This window comes from Vanessa tameamea, chromosome 5 (assembly GCF_037043105.1).
Source record: "Vanessa tameamea isolate UH-Manoa-2023 chromosome 5, ilVanTame1 primary haplotype, whole genome shotgun sequence".
In the NCBI taxonomy this organism is placed as follows: Eukaryota; Metazoa; Arthropoda; class Insecta; order Lepidoptera; family Nymphalidae; genus Vanessa; species Vanessa tameamea.
The window spans coordinates 13,142,923-13,162,596 of NC_087313.1; the positions used below are offsets into that span (position 1 = coordinate 13,142,923).

The 19,674-nt window shown below is 30.9% G+C and overlaps 3 protein-coding genes across 6 annotated transcripts; 2 read left to right on the forward strand and 1 right to left on the reverse strand.

The window, feature by feature from the left end:
- The first annotated feature begins 144 nt into the window (after positions 1 to 144).
- LOC113404482 (iron-sulfur cluster transfer protein Nubpl) lies at positions 145 to 3,206 on the forward strand. Its single transcript, XM_026645389.2, has 5 exons — positions 145 to 331; positions 621 to 792; positions 884 to 1,049; positions 1,593 to 1,777; positions 1,914 to 3,206. Exons 1-5 carry the CDS (start codon positions 275 to 277, stop codon positions 2,285 to 2,287), a joined length of 954 nt encoding a protein of 317 aa, XP_026501174.1. The 5' UTR covers positions 145 to 274; the 3' UTR covers positions 2,288 to 3,206.
- On the reverse strand, positions 2,468 to 15,902 carry LOC113404483 (surfeit locus protein 4 homolog). The gene is made up of 6 exons (XM_026645390.2): positions 15,744 to 15,902; positions 14,537 to 14,698; positions 8,038 to 8,139; positions 5,686 to 5,916; positions 4,104 to 4,283; positions 2,468 to 3,660 (listed from the first exon to the last, which is right to left on the reverse strand). Exons 1-6 carry the CDS (start codon positions 15,792 to 15,794, stop codon positions 3,574 to 3,576), a joined length of 813 nt encoding a protein of 270 aa, XP_026501175.1. The 5' UTR covers positions 15,795 to 15,902; the 3' UTR covers positions 2,468 to 3,573.
- On the forward strand, positions 14,283 to 17,791 carry Ubl (ubiquitin like). 4 transcript variants are annotated; one of them, XM_026645393.2, is made up of 3 exons: positions 14,283 to 14,312; positions 16,644 to 16,824; positions 17,660 to 17,791. In XM_026645393.2, the coding sequence occupies exons 2-3, from the start codon at positions 16,647 to 16,649 to the stop codon at positions 17,701 to 17,703; spliced, it is 222 nt and encodes a 73-aa protein (XP_026501178.1). In that variant the 5' UTR covers positions 14,283 to 14,312; positions 16,644 to 16,646; the 3' UTR covers positions 17,704 to 17,791. The 4 variants fall into 4 exon arrangements, with proteins under 4 accessions (XP_026501178.1, XP_026501182.1, XP_026501179.1 ...); XM_026645397.2 differs by lacking the exon at positions 14,283 to 14,312 and adding an exon at positions 16,333 to 16,354; XM_026645394.2 differs by lacking the exon at positions 14,283 to 14,312 and adding an exon at positions 16,391 to 16,511.
- Positions 17,792 to 19,674: the final 1,883 nt, after the last annotated feature.

Below are 19,674 nucleotides of genomic sequence, written 5' to 3' on the forward strand. Positions count from 1 at the left end.
GATCTGTGATTACAAAACCTATTTTTTTACTATGTTCTATGTTTTCAAATCTCATTTGCAAAATTATTGCCGTCTGTACTGCAAATTATAATAATTCTTGTTGTCAATGTCATGCATGTCATTAGGCTTCAATGATGGCCTATATAGTTAAGGGTGTTTGACGTTTGAAATAAATAAATTGTATACTTAAGGTGTTAATACTTTCTGTACGAATTATAGTTAAAAACTTGTATAAGTTATTTGTATATAAATAATCTTTTTAATTGAATAAGAAATGAGTATGCAAAAAATTTTACCGAGAGTATATGGACTGCTTGTTTCAAATATAAAGGTATGTAGTAGTTTTTTATTATTAAAAATATAAAAAAAATAAGTAATTGCAATTTTTAATCACTACTTCTATAATATGTATATACTGACGCAATATCAAATTTTGTTATAATATAACAGAATTTGATATAAAAAAAGTATTTAAAAATAATTAATACCGTTTTTTAGATTAAATTTGCGTACCAAATATTTATGACATAATTTCGTAATTTTTTTTAAAACCAATTTATATATATTAGTAAAACTTAAAAATATTTGATTTATTGTATAATATTTCTTCTGTCTTCTAGTCATCACCATGTTGTACCACGGTAAGACTACAGCATAGTAAGAGTGATGTTAACGAGCATAGAGCTAAGGTCATGGCTCGGGGCTTGCCTGAAAAAAAGCCCTTACCTAAAGTTAACAGTATAATACTGGTTGCTTCTGGAAAAGGAGGTGTTGGAAAGACAACTACTGCTGGTATGTTCTTGTTAGAATTTGAGCTTATGTAGTATTTGATGAGATATTTTTCACACATAAGCAAATAATCAATTTTTTCATTACCTTACAGTGAATCTCGCTTGTGCAATGAAAGTGATAGAACCAGACAAGGAGATAGGACTCCTAGATGCAGATGTGTTTGGTCCATCAGTTCCTCTAATGATGAACATCAGTGGGGAGCCCATGCTGAATGATGACAATCTAATAGAACCCCATATCAACTATGGTGTTAAGTGGTATGTGTTCTATTTAATTTATTCCTCTATAAACACCTATTTGAGGTATTGCATAACTGTTCCATGTGCCAAGATAAATAATTAATCTGAAAAATTTATTATGATGTAATTGATGTTAAAAGAAACAAATACATATGTGCAGAATGACATTGTCTGTGCCATTTAAAAATTTATAACTATCAAAATTTTGTGTTTCAAAATTATTAAATACATGCTTTAATTTTCAATAATTTATAAGGTTTTTATTATAAAATAAACATTTTATAAATATAATATATATTATATATTTTTTTTTAATTTGAATTGTATACAATAATCAAGAGTAACCTTTGGTATGATCCAAAGCTATTATAATGACCTGTCTGAATGTGTACATAAAAAAAATCAGTATAAGCATGTGTGTTATTGTGGATATAATAATAAAATTGGAAATTAGATATTAGCTAATATATCAAACTTATATCTTAAATGTTGGATTTCAACTAGTGATATCCACCACTGAAGTAGCCCCACAGTGGCAATTGACATGATGTTAATCTACAGCATGTCAATGGGGTTGCTGGTCTCTGGTGAGAATGCAGTAGTTTGGCGCGGCCTAATGGTGATGCAAGCGTTGGAACGACTTACAAGGAACGTAGCATGGGGCCCACTTGACTGCCTCATAGTAGACACACCTCCTGGTACTGGGGACACCCATCTGTCACTTGCACAGAATCTGCCTATTGATGGTAAGAGAAAATAATTTGTAGTGTAGTTTTTACATTGAGTTGGGGTTAGATGGTTGTCCATTTAAATAATTTTTAGTTATATAACTTAAGCAAAAGACCATATTTACTCCATCTAATCAATGTCCTGTCGTTTTAGGAGCAATAGTTGTCACAACACCTCAATCTGCTGCTTTACAAGTTACTAAGAGAGGTGTAAACATGCTTGAAAAACTCAAAGTCCCCATTATTGGACTGGTTGAAAATATGTCACATGCAATCTGTCATAAATGTGGTTCGAAAAACTTCATATTTGGCAATGAAACTAAGCAGACAGCCGATCAGATGGGCCTTAAGATTATTCAGAGCTTTGAAGTGGATTCAAATATGTCTGAATGCATAAACAGTGGGAAACCAGCCATATATGCACTTCCAGACAGCACACACGCAGAGAAGTACAGACAGCTAGCAAACACAGTCTTTAAATATATTTCAAATAAAAATATGGCGGAAGATGAGGCTTCCGAACAGTAGACTCACAAAATATTTACACGTAGTTGTTGAATTATGTTTATTATATTTAAACACTTCACAAATAAATCTGTTATAAAAAAATGTTGTCTTACTTACACAATAATATTATATAATATGGCAAAAACGCAATAGCTTGATAGTCTCGCACAGAAATAGGTTACGAAAAAAAAAGGTAGAAGGTATTATGTCATATTTATTGAAAACATTTCATTTACGAATTCGACTTTTCTTCACGAGCGTACATTAAAAATAAATAAAAAATACTATAAAAATATTTTTTGTCTTTTTAAATATACTTTAGTAGAAATTAAGTTTACAAGGAAGAATAAAGGGCTATTTGATTAATAACTGTAAAGTCGCGTCTATAGACTTGTCACAACATCAGATACAGACTACATTAAAATTAAATTTTATGTTTTAATTAAAATTTTTTTAATTTACAAGTGATCAGTCGATAAGTACAAATATTATTTACATATTTGTCAGATAATTAATTCGGAATGAAATTAATATATTTGCTACATCAAATTTTGCTCATTTCTGTTTAATGTTTTATTTCTAATATGACTTATATTTTTTTATCAATGAACATAATAACAAATATAACTTTACAAAAAACGTTTATATGAATTTTAACAACCAAATAATAATATAATTCTAACCAAAGATTATACATCAAATAGAACACACACATTTAAAAATAATTGTGCACAATGTACAAATTTAAGATACCATCATCAATACTATAATCTACTTTTGAAAAGTTCATAGTTACTTATAAACAATTATGTGAATACTTATTGTATAAAATTGAAATAACATTATAATTCATGTTTGTATTCTAGAAATGGGCTTGTAGTTGCTTGTAGGGCAGTCTATTTATAACTTAGCCAAAGTGTTTTGAAAGCTAGAAAAGAGACAATAGATTTAAAAAATTTTTTTTTTTAAATATTAATATAATAATATATGTGATCATAAAGAATGCATGTAGAATTTATATGAGATAGTTGGAATTTAAAATATGAGATATAAAAAGTCCAATTCGGTAAGTTCTATTGATTTTATAATTCTCAAAATCTTACACATGCTGTATTTTGTTATTTTTTTAATTTATAAAAACAATATAATCTAGCTCCTCAATGCCCTCTGGTGATGAAATAGTCGACACATCTTGGAACTTGCATATTTACATACAAACACCATGACAATATATTCAACGCACCATCAACAATCTTAATTGAATAATATCAAGAGTCTGTGCACAGCGGACTAGGTCCGAGTCACTTCTACCACTTCTTTTTGTGCTCGTCCATACTGACGCCTCCGGGCCCGAGGTACACTATCATCAGGAGACCGCCGATCACTGATAGCGTCTGAAAAGCATTATTTTAATATTTTATGTTTTTGAAAAGACTCACATCAACAGTAGATTACATCTCAAGGCACTTAAAAATCATAATTGGTTAAAAAAGTAATGAACATAAATAGTTTGAATATCATTTTATTATGAACCATGATGGCCCACGGATTCACGCGAATCTTAACTATATTTAATATAATTATGAAATATGGCGGAATCTAACCGGCGACTCTGAATTTTTCATACTCGGGGGTGAAGGATAACATCGTGAGGAAACCTGCATGTTTAAATTCTGCTACATGTGTTCCCATCACCCAGCATTATACTGGCAAATAATGTTACATCACAGGCTGTTACTAAATTTTACTTTTATATTATGATTGGTCGCAATAAAACATTTTAATTTATTTGACATAGAAAGCAACTACAGTAACTTTATATTAAAAAAATATTTACCTGGAAGAAGTCATATTTCAAGAAGTCTCGTAGAGGCTTGTAAGTGGGCACGGCCCACCAGGCGTTGTGGTAAAGGTTGAGCACAGTAAGCACTAACACCAGCATCAAAGCCGACAGCTTAGTGCGGTAGCCCACTGTCACCAGGATCATGAGAATGCTGCCGAGAAGGTCCTGGACGATCTGGACATAGTAAAATTAGAATTAAATATCTCAGGCCATTTACTTGAAGTTGCAGAATGGACCTTGAAGGAGTATTTATTTTAATCTATACATATAAAAAAATTGGAGTGTCTGTTTGTAATATTAAAATAACCCATTTTTACTAAATGCATATGTATGTAATACACACGGTACATATACCAAAATAACATTTTTTATATATATTATAAAAAATATAATAAATATATTTTTTATATATAATATAATAACAATTTTTGTCTGTCTGTTTGTTCCGGCTAATCTCTGGAATGGCTGGACCGGGACTTTCACTGGCAGATAGCTGATGCAACAAGGAGTAACTTAGGCTACTTTTATTTTAGAATTATATATACATAAAACAAAAATAAAGTCACACTGCAATATACAAATAACTTAAATTCAAACGCGCACGAAGTTGGGGCACAGCTAGTATATTATAGCCGATAAAGCCATTTGGGTGGGGTAATTAAATCTAATTTTAACCCAAGTTTGCAGGCTGTATTCTCTCAGTGTTGTAGGACAATATCCAAACAAACAAATATACATGTAAGATTTTAAATTAACATGGTTATTTTTATTACTAACAGTATTTAAAACGGGATATTTACCATATTTTTTATTTTTATTTGGTGGAGCTCGATATTTCGACATTATCTACGAATGTCTTGTTCACGAGACTCTCGAGACTCACGAGCTCCACCAAATAAAAATAAAAAACATGATAAATATCCCGTTTTAAATACTGTTAGTAATAAATATACATGTGTCTATATCAAGGCCGCCACATGAATATCTCCAGATCTACGGTTTAGTAGTATAGTAGAATTAGCTCTTAAGCCGGTCCAACAGCAAGGGACAACAGGGCCGAATGAACTATGTCGAGGCTCCTAGACAATGAACGTCTCGGGGCCTGTTTTTCTAACTTCCTCAAATATATTTTTTTCAACCTACTCTTGTTTTCCTATTTATTTTAAGATATTAATATGTTGTTAAATTTTATTTAATGACCAGTTTAATGAATAATTTATTTATTTGGTGTATAATTTATTCTATTTAGAATGTAAATAAGACAGCACCACCCACTGGACTGATCGAACCTATATTCCATTTGAATGAACCGTTCAACAAGATTAAATTTGCATGACAACTACATTTTAATTAATAATTCATCCTAAAGTATCTTCGAATTGGGTCCCAGGACGAATCGTGTCTCGTAGTTCCGAAAATTTTACCAAATTATCCACTAGACTATCCGAGTCTCGCGTCCCGTAACTTTTAAGTTGAGACTTGCTTGTCAAAATATAAAAAAATATAGCCTTTCTCAATAATTAGCTATCTAACAAAACAAAAAAAATGTGCAAATAATAAAACCGTCATATCATACCTGCAGGAACGACACTTCAAATCGTAGCAAAGTTATAAACATGAAGGCTAGAAGTATACGGCCGGCGAGTTGCAGGTAAGTCTTGGGCTTGTTCTCCCCCAGCGAGGGCACTCCCGCGAAGAGACTGCGGCCTTCCGCTCGCGCCTCCGCCAGCACGAGCAGGAGAGCTCCGATGAGCGCTAAGTTACGCAGCAAGAACTGCATATCCCATAATATGCTGTAGGCGAATGTCTGAAAAGAATTCACAAAGTTATATTATTTTGGATGTCCTTAAAAGCTCGTAACTCGAATTGTTAAGAACAGTATTTATTGGTGGTATTTATTTTATAAGTGCGAAAATTTATAGTAATAAAAATTTAATGAATTGCTTATATGCGAGATGCTCCCTCTATTTTTTTATTCCATATTGATTAGGGTTCAATTTCAGATTAATACAGTAATAATAGATTTCACCAATTGGTTGAAATACTACGTCGCTGACTTTTTACGTTAAAACTTCAAATTGTATACACCCTGGCCTATGTCCATTGAAATAATGTCTTCCTGTATTATATATAATTATTATCGTGCTCGGCGGTAACGGAAACTTCTAACCCCAAATCCTCCAAGTCTGAGGAGTATTATGGTGGATAAAACCAAGCCTTATCCTTGACAGGGGTGTTACATTTACGGGCTGTTACTTATTAAGGCCCTTGTATACACGTTCCTATATTTTTTAATGTCACAAATCCTTAATCACTTGTATTGTATGAAGTGATCATACAATACAAGTGATTAAGGAAATTGTTATCAATGAAACATATATAAATAGGTTTTTAAAAAAAACATATTTAAAAAGATTTTTGTTATATTTAGTTTTTTATAATATGTACTTTCCATACGGACGGTTTTTTTTACCACAAATAGATAGTTTGTCATGTTATGATAAACATTTACTTATTATACACTTTATCTACGTGCTTGCGATGACTTATGTTGTAAATTATTTGATAAAACAGAACGTGATACGAACTTTATTATGTAAGAAGTTATCAGAAACGCAGATATAGGATTAACTAATGATTTCAAAACTCATTAAATATGAATATATCATTATTAGTAGCTTAACTGACAAAAAAACTTAATAAAAAACACAAGGGACTTTACATCTTAGATCTTAGAGGGATGGTTAATATTTCTTTAAGCGCTATTGCTATCTATGGGTGCTTGTGACCAATGGCTTTGTCCATTTGTCTGATTATCATTTTTAAATTAAAAAAAAAGAAATTGGCGCGAAAAGTTCAGATTATTTTAATCGACGTCGACAATCCAATTAGCTGAAGTCATTGTTTTTTTTTCAAAAACGTGTTGACTTGATGCGCATTTGGCTATGGTCTTATATTTACTTATGAATTTAGGGAATAATTAAACAATTAATTGTCAGCGTGCCAAGTCTGAACAATACAATGTACTTAAATAGCTCAACGTTAAAACAAAAAAAGATCTACGTATTGAATTTGTTTTTGTGAGCGAGCCGGTTTTTCGAATTCGAAGCGTAACAATGCAATCACATGCTTACACAAACATACTTATGACAAACATGAACACATATCTATAACAACGGGAAAACACATAACTAACAGACTTCAAATCAACTTTAACCTTGTACTTATTTGAATAAGTTTTAGAGAAACAAGGAAACAATAAGACATAGCGGTTCATGAAGTAACAAGTGCTCTGCAGTATAAAGTTGGCACATATTGGCGTCGAGAAGGAAATTAATTTTGCATTTAAGTTATTTAGGGTATCTTGGATCTACTAATGAAGTGAATACAAGATTTTAGGTTTATTCGGTATCTCCGGTAAGGTACATTTAAAACATAGAATCAGGAAATATGATCGTATTGTTGTCTTCGTTTGTTCGCTGTCGCCGTTGTCGGTCGTTTTAGAAGCGGTTATTTTAAAAGGAAACGATTTATTCGTTTTTCATAATAGTAAGGATTAATATTGAGTGAAGGATAAATTGAAAAATTGATTATATATATTTATATTTGTATACAGTTGTGGTTGAAAACAATTTTGTTATAGGATATTGCGATATTTTCACACCTATATTTCGTCTTGGACACCATTTTAGAGACCTAAGAATTTTAGTAACAGTAACAGACAGTTACGTTTTGGCATCTACTTTGGAAAGTGCCCCGACTGAAGTACTTTCACTTCGATTACGTTGAAAAAAATATGTTACGTATAAATATACAATATAGCCTTCGTACATACTAAATATATTCAATGATGACAATGTTCAATTACATGTATCAAGTACTTTTGGCGGGCATTGTGGATTTATGTAAAATTGGAATGAAATATCACCTGTAAAACGACGATGAAGAAGAGCATCCCACAAGCAATGTCGACCTTTAACCTGCCGAGTACCATGACACAGCCACCCAGCTGTCCCACTAAATTTACTATCTGAAAATAATAATAAAACACGTCAATTAAATTATACAAAAACACCAGCAACACATTCCACAAATTTAATTTATATTTATTATTTTTTTACCTTTCGTCCACCGAATACGACCGCGTGTGAAAAGTGGCTAGTGATACGTAGGCTATAAGTTAAGTCATAATCAGTAATCTCTATTCCAAATTGGATTGATTTGTCTGTATAAATCCATAAAACAAATAATTGTAAAATATGAAACTACACACAAAGTCTAGTTAATTTAAAAACCTTAAATATATTATCTATTTACTTATAGGTCATGAATATGGTCAAAAATACTTACGAAAATATTGAAAATTTTCGTAAGTATTTTTCTTCTTACAAAATTTTATAATATGTACTCTCCATAAGGACGGATTTTTTAACCACGAATAGATAGTTTGTCATGTTATGATAATCATTTACTTCTTGTATATTTTATCTACGTGCTTCCGATGACTTATATTGTAAATATAGTTATTTGATAAAATAAAAAACTTCTTTTCTTTTTTAATAAATAAATTATGACTTATAAAACTGCATTGTATTAACACTCCGGAATAATCAACATGTAAATGATTAATGAAAGTAAAAACTGCTTCTAATTCCGGTATGTGGACTTTTATATACGCCGATTCAGAAGAACACTCGTAGAGCATCAAAACTATTCACAAATACAAATACAAGAATGACACATCTCATTAGAGAGGTACTGTATCAGACTTGTGCGTCTGTGTGTACGGAATAAACTCGAACACTACCAAACGGATTTTTATAATAAAAAAAATATATTGTTATTATAGGTTTTCGGAGTGATTCATGAATGTTTAGGTGTAGTATTCATCAGTTAATGATGTCGAATAAAATAATGCCGACCAATACAGGTGTATTATGATATAAACGTGTATGTACCCTATGTTGACCCTTATTCCACACGTGCGATGCAAGTACTAGTGTTAAATAAAATGTCAAAATTATCAACTACGATAATAAATATTTTATACTTATAAGTTCTTTCTTTATTTTAACATCTCGCTTTTATACTTTAATTAAATATATTTATGTATATACATATATTGTACCACATAAAACAAGAAAGTAAAATTACTCGTGTTTTGCTAAAGTTATCTATCGATAGATCCTTCCTTCCTTGGTCCTTTCTCGGAGTTCAGGCTTGCTTATAAGTTACTTTTTATGCACAGCATCTGATTAACAAACGTTAAAACGCGAGCGAAATCGCAGGCGACATTTAGTAGAATAAAAATAATGTTATGCAAAATAATATTCATCCGTTAACGACATTTTTTTACCTCGCTCGACCACTGGCTAGTATAGGTCAAGGATAACAAAGCGGTCAAATGACAAAAGCGATTTGCGATTTTTTGGCTGTTAAAAATGTGTACGTATACCATTAATTTCGTATTACAAACTGTGACTACTAAAAATAATAAAATTTAACTAAGTATGTATCGTTTATAATACAACATTAAATTTATTGTTATTGTTTTTATAAAATATACTATAGTTCCTCGTATCTACCATATACATATAACTCTACTTGGTTGGCTTTGTGCAAGCCCGTCTGGGCAGGTACCGCCCACTCATCAGCCCTCATCAGATATTGTACTGCCAAACAACAGTACTCAGTGTAACTACAGGCACAAGGGACATAACATCTTAGTTCCCAAGTTTGGTGACGCATTGGCGATGTAAGGAATGTTTAATATTTCTTACAGCACAATTGTCTATGGGCGGTGGTGACCACTTACCATCTTACCAGGTGGCCCATATGCTCGTTCGCCAATCTATGTTATAAAAAAAAAATCGAAATACAAAGCTATGTCAAAAAAACCTACACTAATCTAAAAACCAAATGTATCATGTCTGAAAGTCAAGGAATACTAATTCCACGCTGATGCATTATCTAATATCTATAATATAATCTTGAGTTGACTAATGTAACTTATTAATGAGATTTTTTTAACAATTGATTTAAATTTAGGAATTGACAAAGTTAAATAAATATTAGCGCAACTTTATAATAAAAAGAAAATCTAGACTAAGGAAGAATTAATTTACTTTACGCAGTCTGAAACTTGGCGTTATAAGATTATTATCCTTACTTCACGTGTTCTTACAATGATTTTTACCGATTCTATTAAATTATCATAATATTGTTGTAAACATATTGTGAAGCAACTATAAATGTACCCACTTTATAAGAAACATCCCGAAGAGAGTCTCGAGCTCTAACATTATAAATAGTCCGGCAGCTCTTTTTTGTAGGATGAAAAATGTTTCAACATCCCTAGCGTGGCCCCAAAGTAATATGCCATAAGACACAAGTCTATGAAAATTACCGGCATATACTGGTGGAGCAATATGAATATCAGTTAGTTATCTAACTTTTCTAAGTAAGTGTGCTGCGGAGCTGAACCTTCCTGTTAAGGACGATAAATGACACTCCCACGTAAATTTCACGTTACTTTCATTAAGAAACAGGACAAAAAATTAGGCTATCTTGGGTTAAGTTTACCCCGTAACTAATTTCATCAAAATTGGTTCAGTGGTGTATCCGTGAAAGCGTAACAGGCAGACAGTCTGAGCAACTTTGCCTCGAACGTGTATAATAATAGTATGGACATTTAAATAGTTACTTCACGCGTTTTCACCTGCGTGAAACGTTACTACCTCGCCCTCGTAGGTAGCGTGATTTAATATATCCCATATAATATTTCTCAATAAATCGGCTATCTAACGTAATTATAGAATAATAGCTCGTTCAATCAAGCAAACACCTCAGCTTTATATAGGTAGAATATATATTTTTTTATATCAATATTAGGTTTCATTCAAGTGCCAGCGAGACGTGGCCCACTTCCTCAATAGAAAGGACAAGTAGACTTTCACTTCTTGTTAGATCAGTTGAGTGGGCGGGACTGCTACTGGTCTACCCTAGTCTTAGGCTAGCTAATAAGTCACTAAATTATCTGTTATTAAACTGTAATTTGGACAAAATGGTTTTAAATTATACAATATTAATAGCATGTTTGCATGATAATTGCTTGATTGGTTTGTCATTCACTCAACTCGCTGCGTTTGTGTAAACCATTGATCGGAAATATCGATCGACGCGATTGTTTTTCTTAAAGATCGTTTATGGGCTTAAGATTAACATAGGCTTTAATCCCAGTACCTGCAGGAACCAGATTACAGTCAGATGTCTAGAAACCCAGAATATCGGTAAAAATTTTTGGTAGTAAGTTTATATATTGATAATTTAATAATTATTGATTGTTTTAATTGGATAGGCAGCGAGCTTTCCTTGGCGGGATTGTGAACGTTCTTGCTCTTACCTGGCTGTGGAAATCGAGGGTCAGAACTAGTAAAATTTCTTAAAACTATTTATGTAGTAGCTAATTAAAAGTTAAACATCATTAGATAATATTATGCAAGTTATTTTGAAAGCTATTTGAATAGTGTGATGACATTTGCGATACTAAACTTTTCTTCAGTAACACGTTGTGCAAACAATGGTGAAAGAAAATTCTAAAGAAATTTTGTAACTTGTTACAATTGAAATTTTTAAAATAGTTACAAGTTACAAATACTTGTGACACCAATCTTACTTAAATAAATATTTAATCAGTAGAAACGTAACGCATGAGAATAAATTTAAAGGATATCTAATTGCACGGTATTATTTATGTATGGTAGTATTAAATGGATGAATTTCATAATTTTACAGTAAAAATGTAACAGATAAATTGACTGCAAATAAAACTCCTATACTTTTTCCTATCAGAACACACAAACAAATTTAACTATTATACTTATATATATATTATATGTGCTCACTTGCAACTTGTATTTTTGAAACTAATTAACAGTTTGAGCAAAGTAGCAGTGTATAGTGTACTAACTGATACTGATAAGAACTTAGGCTACTGATAATACAGGTCAGTAGGTGAGACATTAAAATCATTTATATAGAATTTTCATGTAAATCTTTTTTATAGTATTAATAGTTTAGATTATATTTAATAAATAAATACAAGAGAATGCTTGGATAGATATAACATACATCCGTGTGTATATATCGGTACAGAATCCGTTTATCGTACGGATTTCGGGTACAAATCATTGAACGCGCGGGTAAAGTTTCAAGATGAGCAAATAATTACATTAGTGAATTTGACTAAACACTGCACCCTCATTGGCTTATTAGTCACCTATTGAGACAACGGCTGCCATCGACCAATGAGCATTCAGAAATTCGAAAATGTATATTTTATCCTGATCAGCGATTCAGAAACTAGACATAGGCCCTAACACAGAGCACTATTTGAAAAATAATGAAATATATCTAGTGGCACATTTTTTCTTATATCACTAAATACAAATAGTATCGCGTGCAGGCTGCACGCGATACTAGTTAAAGTAAAATGTATAATTTCGTACAAAACGAATTCCTATTATTATTTCGTATGGAAATCTTTCCAATTATATAAGTTAATTTCCTCAATTTTTATTATAAATAACAAAACAATACCGGACAAAATCGCTCTATACGAAATTACATATGGTATTTTTTTATATATTATAATATAAAATATATATCAAAGATGAATTTAAACTATTAAATTAAATTAATTAAACTATTAAACAAACGCATAATTATGCGGTTTCGATATAATAAACTAAGTGCAATGTCATTAAACATATCACGAAGATAATTATTATGACGGTAAAAATATTGAACGTACAAGATCTGATGTGTTCGCGAGCATTGTTTTGTAAATCCAAACCCTAACAATTAATAAGGAAAACTGTATTGATAATTTAAATTTCATTTAGTTTTAAATCAATATGTCAATTATTTACCCACAACCTCAAGTGATTTGTGAGTATCACATATATATATATATTTGTAAGTATGGGAATGAGTAAATTGTTTTCCTCTTTAATTTTTTTTTTTTGTACATACATAAACAAAATATCAAGTTTGCATTAAAAATATAATACTATAAACATTTTTTTTAGATAACAGCATGTACTTTACCTCATTTATATTTACGAGAAATTGCTTAAATACTTGTAGTTACTTGAATAAGGAAAAATGTTGGTAATTTTAATAGTATTCAGTTCATAGATCTATGAATAAATTTAGTCTTATAAACAAAATATAAATTATTATAGAGACATTGAATTACTTTACTTATTATTTTAGGCTTAAAGTATAATTAAATTAAATTATTTTATTTTAATTATGCTTATGAAATCATAAAATACTTCAAGTTGCCTCTTTGATCGCTATTTTATAGAATTGCTTTGATTGTGAAACTACTATGAGCTTGGAAAGTATATTGTAATGAGAAAAACCAACCAGAAACGTAATAAATTTTATCTATGAATGTTTATTTAAATTATTAATACACAATGTTAATAATATTTAATGAAATTTGCTAGACCTCAGGAAGGATATATTGACTTTGCAAAGTCAGCAACATTTGTGGTATATCATCAGATTCTCCCATAAATCTTGCTTTCAAAATATTGGCCAGTGTAAGTGTTTTCTACTTCAAAACAGAAAATGACAGCAGTTTACAGAAACTGCTGTCATTTTCTGTGGTACAGACCAAACCTAAAAGTAATGTCGTAAGTTATAATAACTACTATAAAAGAAAATGAACAAAAAATAGAAATGGCTCAGTAGGCACCAATATAAGTTAGTTGTATGTGTTCTAATTGAACATTTCTATTCTAAGAATCTTAGTAATAAATAGGAAGATTTTTGCTTGACAATTCTTATAAATACTTCTCTCTTAACATCAAAAAATTATGGATAAATTTTAAAAAGGTCTAAGAGCTTTTCAGACTTACTTTGTCTGAAATGTGCTTGATTATCTGATCACTATTAGCCTATACCATTTTAATAATGGTAACACTGACATGGAAGTTCCATTTTAATATAATCAGTAGTAGGTTTTGCATGAACATAGACTAACTAACAAAATTATTCTATTAATAATATGATCGCAATAAATTGATAAAACTTATCTTATATAATTATCTATATAGATTATGGACAATGGATAGAAAATAAATTTATCTTTCAGGTTGCAGGTTCTTCTCAGTGGAAACTACAATACTAGTGGTAACTTTGTTTGATTTGATACACTGCCAATTTCCAGACTGAGCTACTAGAGTATTTCTCAAAAGAAAAATCTATTAACTTATTAAGGTCCTGACTAGGAATCGAAGCCCACAATTATGGTATCTATAGGCTTATAAGCAAGTGACTGTTTTCATAGTCTAATACTAATCAAATCAGAGTAGTATAAAGTATTGTTTAGAATATAATATAAGATATAAACTCACCACAAATATAGTAGCAAGGAATTTCCCACAACCCCAAGACATGTCCATGTAATCTCTCTGTTCGGACCACTGAAACCACATTCTGAGACCATCTTCCAGAAATGTTGATATGAGACATAATCTGGCAACTGTTGGCAGCACATTCTTGCCTTTTCTGATCACCTGTATGAACAAATTGATAATAAAGAATGAACAAAGTATACCATATGTTAAACAAAAGTATTTCCTATTAGTGAATGCAATTATATAAGGAGTAAAATTTCTTTTATTTTTTGGTTATTTTAATATACAAATTACCATTTAGATTGAAATTGTATTGATATTAATGGATTAACTTGATATTGACACTATTAATTATAAATAGTTTTACCATTAACTATGTCACTAATTGAGAGAAAAAATGTAATATATATTAATCTAATATTAATCTTACAATTTATGATTAAAGAATACATTTGAAGAAAAACACATGTTTAATTCAATACCAAAAGTGTTTCAAAATATACATATAATAAACATATAATTTTATAGGAGTTTGAGAATATCCAGAAATTACTATCCAAATGTAATTATATAAGGAGAGACAAAAGTGAAAGTAAAATATGTAGATGGTTTAAGTTACTATTAATAATTGTTTAGGCAACTTGTCTTATCAGTAAATCTTTTAACTTATTTATTGTATTATGAATATAAATATCTTATTTATTTAGCTAACTGGCTTTGTGCTATTCATAATTTTTTGGATAAAAGAAAAATGTTTAATATAAACTACAAATATTTTTTACAACTTTAAACATACTTTTTTATACTTTAAAACTATATTTATATATATAAAAATATATTTTGTTAAGTGAAAAATTTAATGTTTAATACATATTTTATTTATAATACCAACTTATAAATTTAATTGAAATTTAAATATTTATTTTTAATAAACTGTTAATGGGATTGATTTTAAGATGAACATGATTTCAAAACTAACTAAGACTGTTGAAGTAAAACTTAGAGCGAATCTATTTAATGAGTCATTCAGTAATACGAATAATTCTTATTCTTAAAAGAAGCAATCACAATTATTACTATATACCTTGCCAACAAGAATATAAGTCCGGTGACGTGACAAAACCTATCTAAAGTACATGTATATATTTATTTTTAAGTTTAAATTGAATCGATGAATACAAAATATTTCTAAAAAATATTTTACCTGGTCTGCCACATCCTCAGCAGTAGAGACATATTCATTAGGAATTTGCATTTTTCACCACAAAATCACTACACTATCATTAATAAGAAATTTCACTGTCGTTGTATTGTACTCGTCGTCGATCTTCGAATGACGTGTGGACAGTTGGATACACTTCCTGTTCATGTAAGCAACATCATGTACAACGACACTTATACACCGAAGTGATTTACGTAACTTTAATGTTTTACTTAAAAATAATTAAAAAATAATATATTGTAAATAAATAAGGTATTATTAGTTAATCTGGCATTCAATCTTATTTAAAGAGTAGCACTTGTCGGATGTTTTTATTCGAAAAGCCGTATCCCGTAATTTATGTCAAATTGACAATGACAATGAAAAACTCATGTTTTTTTATATAACAATTATAATTTACTCAAGACAATGTTTTTTTTCTTTGGTTGTCATACATACGTACAGATATTTCGGTATATGTTTAAAATTAGATTTTAATTTCATCCATCCATATCCTTCATCACTCATTTATTTCAATAATAATTTTACCTATTTTAATAGACTCTATGGATTTTATTTTTACTGTCAAGTACTCAAGTGACAACTGACAAGTTGTAGATTCTTGATGAAGTGCTTTTACTGTTTTAAACTCTTTGATTTGGGTTAGGAAGTAACATTATTTTAGTATAGATATTATAGTGTTCAGTTTATTAATTGTTTATCATCGAATCAACAAAGAGGCAAGCAAAAACAGTTAGAAATACTTTCTAAGTACAAAAGCTTCTTTTTATAAAATTCAATTCATAAAATCGTACTTCTCAGTTATTTAGTTAGTTAATCCTTTCGATTATTTAAATACAATGTTATTGTGTATTACAAATATATAACCTAAATTTATTTCAGAAAATGTTGGAAGTTACGTGTAACGATCGTTTAGGCAAAAAAGTAAGAGTCAAATGTAACCCTGATGATACTGTAGGCGATTTAAAGAAACTTATAGCGGCACAAACGGGTACCAGATACGATAAAATTGTCTTGAAGAAATGGTACACAGTTTTCAAGGACCACATCAAACTGTCAGATTGTATCCTTTTTATTTTAATATAATTATATGCACTGTTTTCAAGCTGTAGGTTGTGGATTACAGAATAAGGCAAAATTGTAGGTCATACACTACATTTCACTGAGAAGGCTCTACTTGTTTATTTTTTAATAATTGGTTCGGAGTCCATGTCTTTACAAAGAGTTCTAAGCAGTTGAGTTTGTATAGATTTACTGTTAATGGTAATCATTTTTTAGCATATAATTTAAATTATAAGGTAGAATCTTAGGTGCCACACCTTGTAAATATTATTTTTATTATCTCCTTGAGTGTTCACCAGAATTTATTGACTTGAAAAGGGGTTGCTAGTCAAGAAGGTTGAAAAACAATGCTATAATGAATTAGTTAATATTAAAATGTATTGAATGACAACATTTAAAAATTATCATTATATTTAATTATGAAATTCATGCATTGTTTAACATAATTACAAAACCAAAAGATAACTTGGTTCTATTATTATCTTAAATAATTCTACATAATAGTATATTCAGTTGAATAGACAATTCATTTGTTAATATATAATTTCGTCACAAAATATATTTTAGTATTACGGCTTTGACTACAAATCCTTTTTTTGTAAAAAAGGAAAATAGTGACGTAAACATTCCAAAAGAAAATATGAAATTTAAAAAATGATATATTTTGCTAATCCATCCATCTATCATATCAAGTGCTGCCTTAATATGACCCATGAAACAACTGAATACTTATGAATGTTAACAGAATAATGCTATCCATCCAAGTTACAGTTTAAATTTTTTATGAAGTATTATGTATGATATTCAAATGTTAATTTTCTTAGCACATTTTTCAGATGAAATACATGATGGCATGAATTTGGAATTATATTATCAGTAATGAAAATAGTTTTTAATGTATTTTTTATAAGTAACAATTATTGTTGTATTGATAAGTATGTGTAAATAAAAAATAATGATTTAAATAATTGTCTCTTAATTACCTACATTAGGAATATATTATAAACAGACTTTTCATTATATTAATCATAATCATAATTGCACATTTAAAATATGTTAAAATAATATTTGTATTATTGCTTGAAAGCTGGTGAATATCGTTTTATAGCTATGATATATTGAAAGCATAAAATACATACATATCATGTAGCTCCTTACATATCAATGTGATATAATCCGCGCAATAAGAATAGGATGCGACCTCTTCGAACTGAGGCGCGCGTGGTCCGCCTGTCCCAGTTCAGTTTAGTTTTTAGTACTTCTTTGGCCAAGAGACATTGCTTATTTGTTAGTGTGGAATTTTGGTTGTAACTTATTACTGATATTTATTAAAAGATAATAATAATGTCGTTGAACATACATCCACATTCCATATACACACTCATATATGACTGACATGCTTAAATAATAACAAATTATCTACTAAAATCGTATTCCCCTTCTATCATTTTCGTAAAAGAAATATGTATTTTTCGGAACTTCGTTGCTAATCTGCGTTCGCTCGATAAATGTTTTCTGATTTTCGATTAATTTTGAGAATGTTCCGTCTCATTCTGGTTCTTATTCATAGGGCATCGGTAGCAAATGCAAATTCAGCTGTAGAAATCATTTTGACCTGCCATTACAAAAGTGGAAAAGTCGATGCTCCTTAATACATTTACGTTACTGATTTAAGCATTTAGGTCAACTCGAGTAGACGGCCCAGTGATACGAGACGTGAATCTTAACCGATGATTCCGAGTTCAAAACCTGGGTAGGCACCACTGTATTCAATTTGTACTAATTTTTTGCTGTTTCACGGCCAAACCACACAACTGAATTTAAAGAAGCAAGCAATCGAAGCAAGCTTGAACTCGAAGGAAGGATATAAGATACGTTTTGACCTGACGACTAAACACTAAAATGCGAGCGAACCTGCGGGCAACAACAATTTTGTATGTATTACATCTTCTTCTTGGCGGTGAAAGAAAATATATAATAACATCGATGATGAGAATCTATCGACCCCCATAGAAGCAATATTGTGTAGTAAGCTCGAAACCTTCTCCTGAAAAGGAAGAGGAAGCCTTTTGTTTTTTATGTCATTGGTGGCAAACGAGCAGGAGTAGGAGGCTCATCTGATGAAAAGTGACTACCACCGCCCATGGACATGTGCAACACCGGGGGGCTTGCAGGTGCGTTGCCGGCCTTTCAGGAAAGAGTACGCTCTTTTCTTGAAGGTTCCCAAGTCGTATCGGTTCGGAAAAACCGTCGCCGAAAGCTGGTTCCACAGAGTGGTTGTGCGAGGCAGAAAATGTCTTAAAAATCGCGCTGTTGTGGATTTTCGGACATCTAGGTGGTGCGGGCCATATTTGGAATTTTGACGAGATGTCCGAAAGTGAAATTCAGCAGCCGGGATTAATCCGAACAATTCCTCGGAACATTCCCCGTGATAAATTCTGTAGAAGATTCAGAGCGATCCAACATCTCTATGCAAAGCCAAAGGATCAAGCAGATCGGAAAGGGCTTGATCGTCGATAATTAGAGCCGCTCTACGTTGGATACGGTCAAATGGAAGGAGCTGGTACTGGGGAGCACCCGCCCAGAGGTGAGAGCAGTATTCCATGTGAGGCCGAATTTGCGCCTTGTATAGTCTTAGACGATGGGCCGACGTGAAATACTGTCTTGCCTTGCTGAGCACACCGAGCTTTTTTGATGCCAATTTGGCTTTGCCTTCCAATTGACCGCGGAACTGAACGAGGCTCGAAACATCGACGCCAAGTATTTCGATACTAGCTGTGGCGGCTAACGGTATGTTCTCGAATTCCATAGGAAGAAAGCTTCGAAAGAAGCGCTTTGTGCCACACGCGAT

What these genes read in the sequence shown, in the direction of transcription:
- LOC113404483 (XM_026645390.2), bottom strand. Translation starts at nt 15,794, where the DNA reads ATGCAAATTCCTAATGAATATGTCTCTACTGCTGAGGATGTGGCAGAC. An exon ending in TTGAAGTGTCGTTCCTGCAG is followed by an intron (nt 4,284 to 5,685) that starts GTATGATATGAC and finishes TACTATGTCCAG; the next exon opens with ATCGTCCAGGACCTTCTCGG. An exon ending in TGAAATATGACTTCTTCCAG is followed by an intron (nt 3,661 to 4,103) that starts GTAAATATTTTT and finishes AATGCTTTTCAG; the next exon opens with ACGCTATCAGTGATCGGCGG.
- Ubl (XM_026645393.2), top strand. Translation starts at nt 16,647, where the DNA reads ATGTTGGAAGTTACGTGTAACGATCGTTTAGGCAAAAAAGTAAGAGTC. An exon ending in CCACATCAAACTGTCAGATT is followed by an intron (nt 16,825 to 17,659) that starts GTATCCTTTTTA and finishes CACATTTTTCAG; the next exon opens with ATGAAATACATGATGGCATG.
- LOC113404482 (XM_026645389.2), top strand. Translation starts at nt 275, where the DNA reads ATGAGTATGCAAAAAATTTTACCGAGAGTATATGGACTGCTTGTTTCA. An exon ending in TGCTTGTTTCAAATATAAAG is followed by an intron (nt 332 to 620) that starts GTATGTAGTAGT and finishes TCTGTCTTCTAG; the next exon opens with TCATCACCATGTTGTACCAC. An exon ending in ACAGAATCTGCCTATTGATG is followed by an intron (nt 1,778 to 1,913) that starts GTAAGAGAAAAT and finishes CTGTCGTTTTAG; the next exon opens with GAGCAATAGTTGTCACAACA.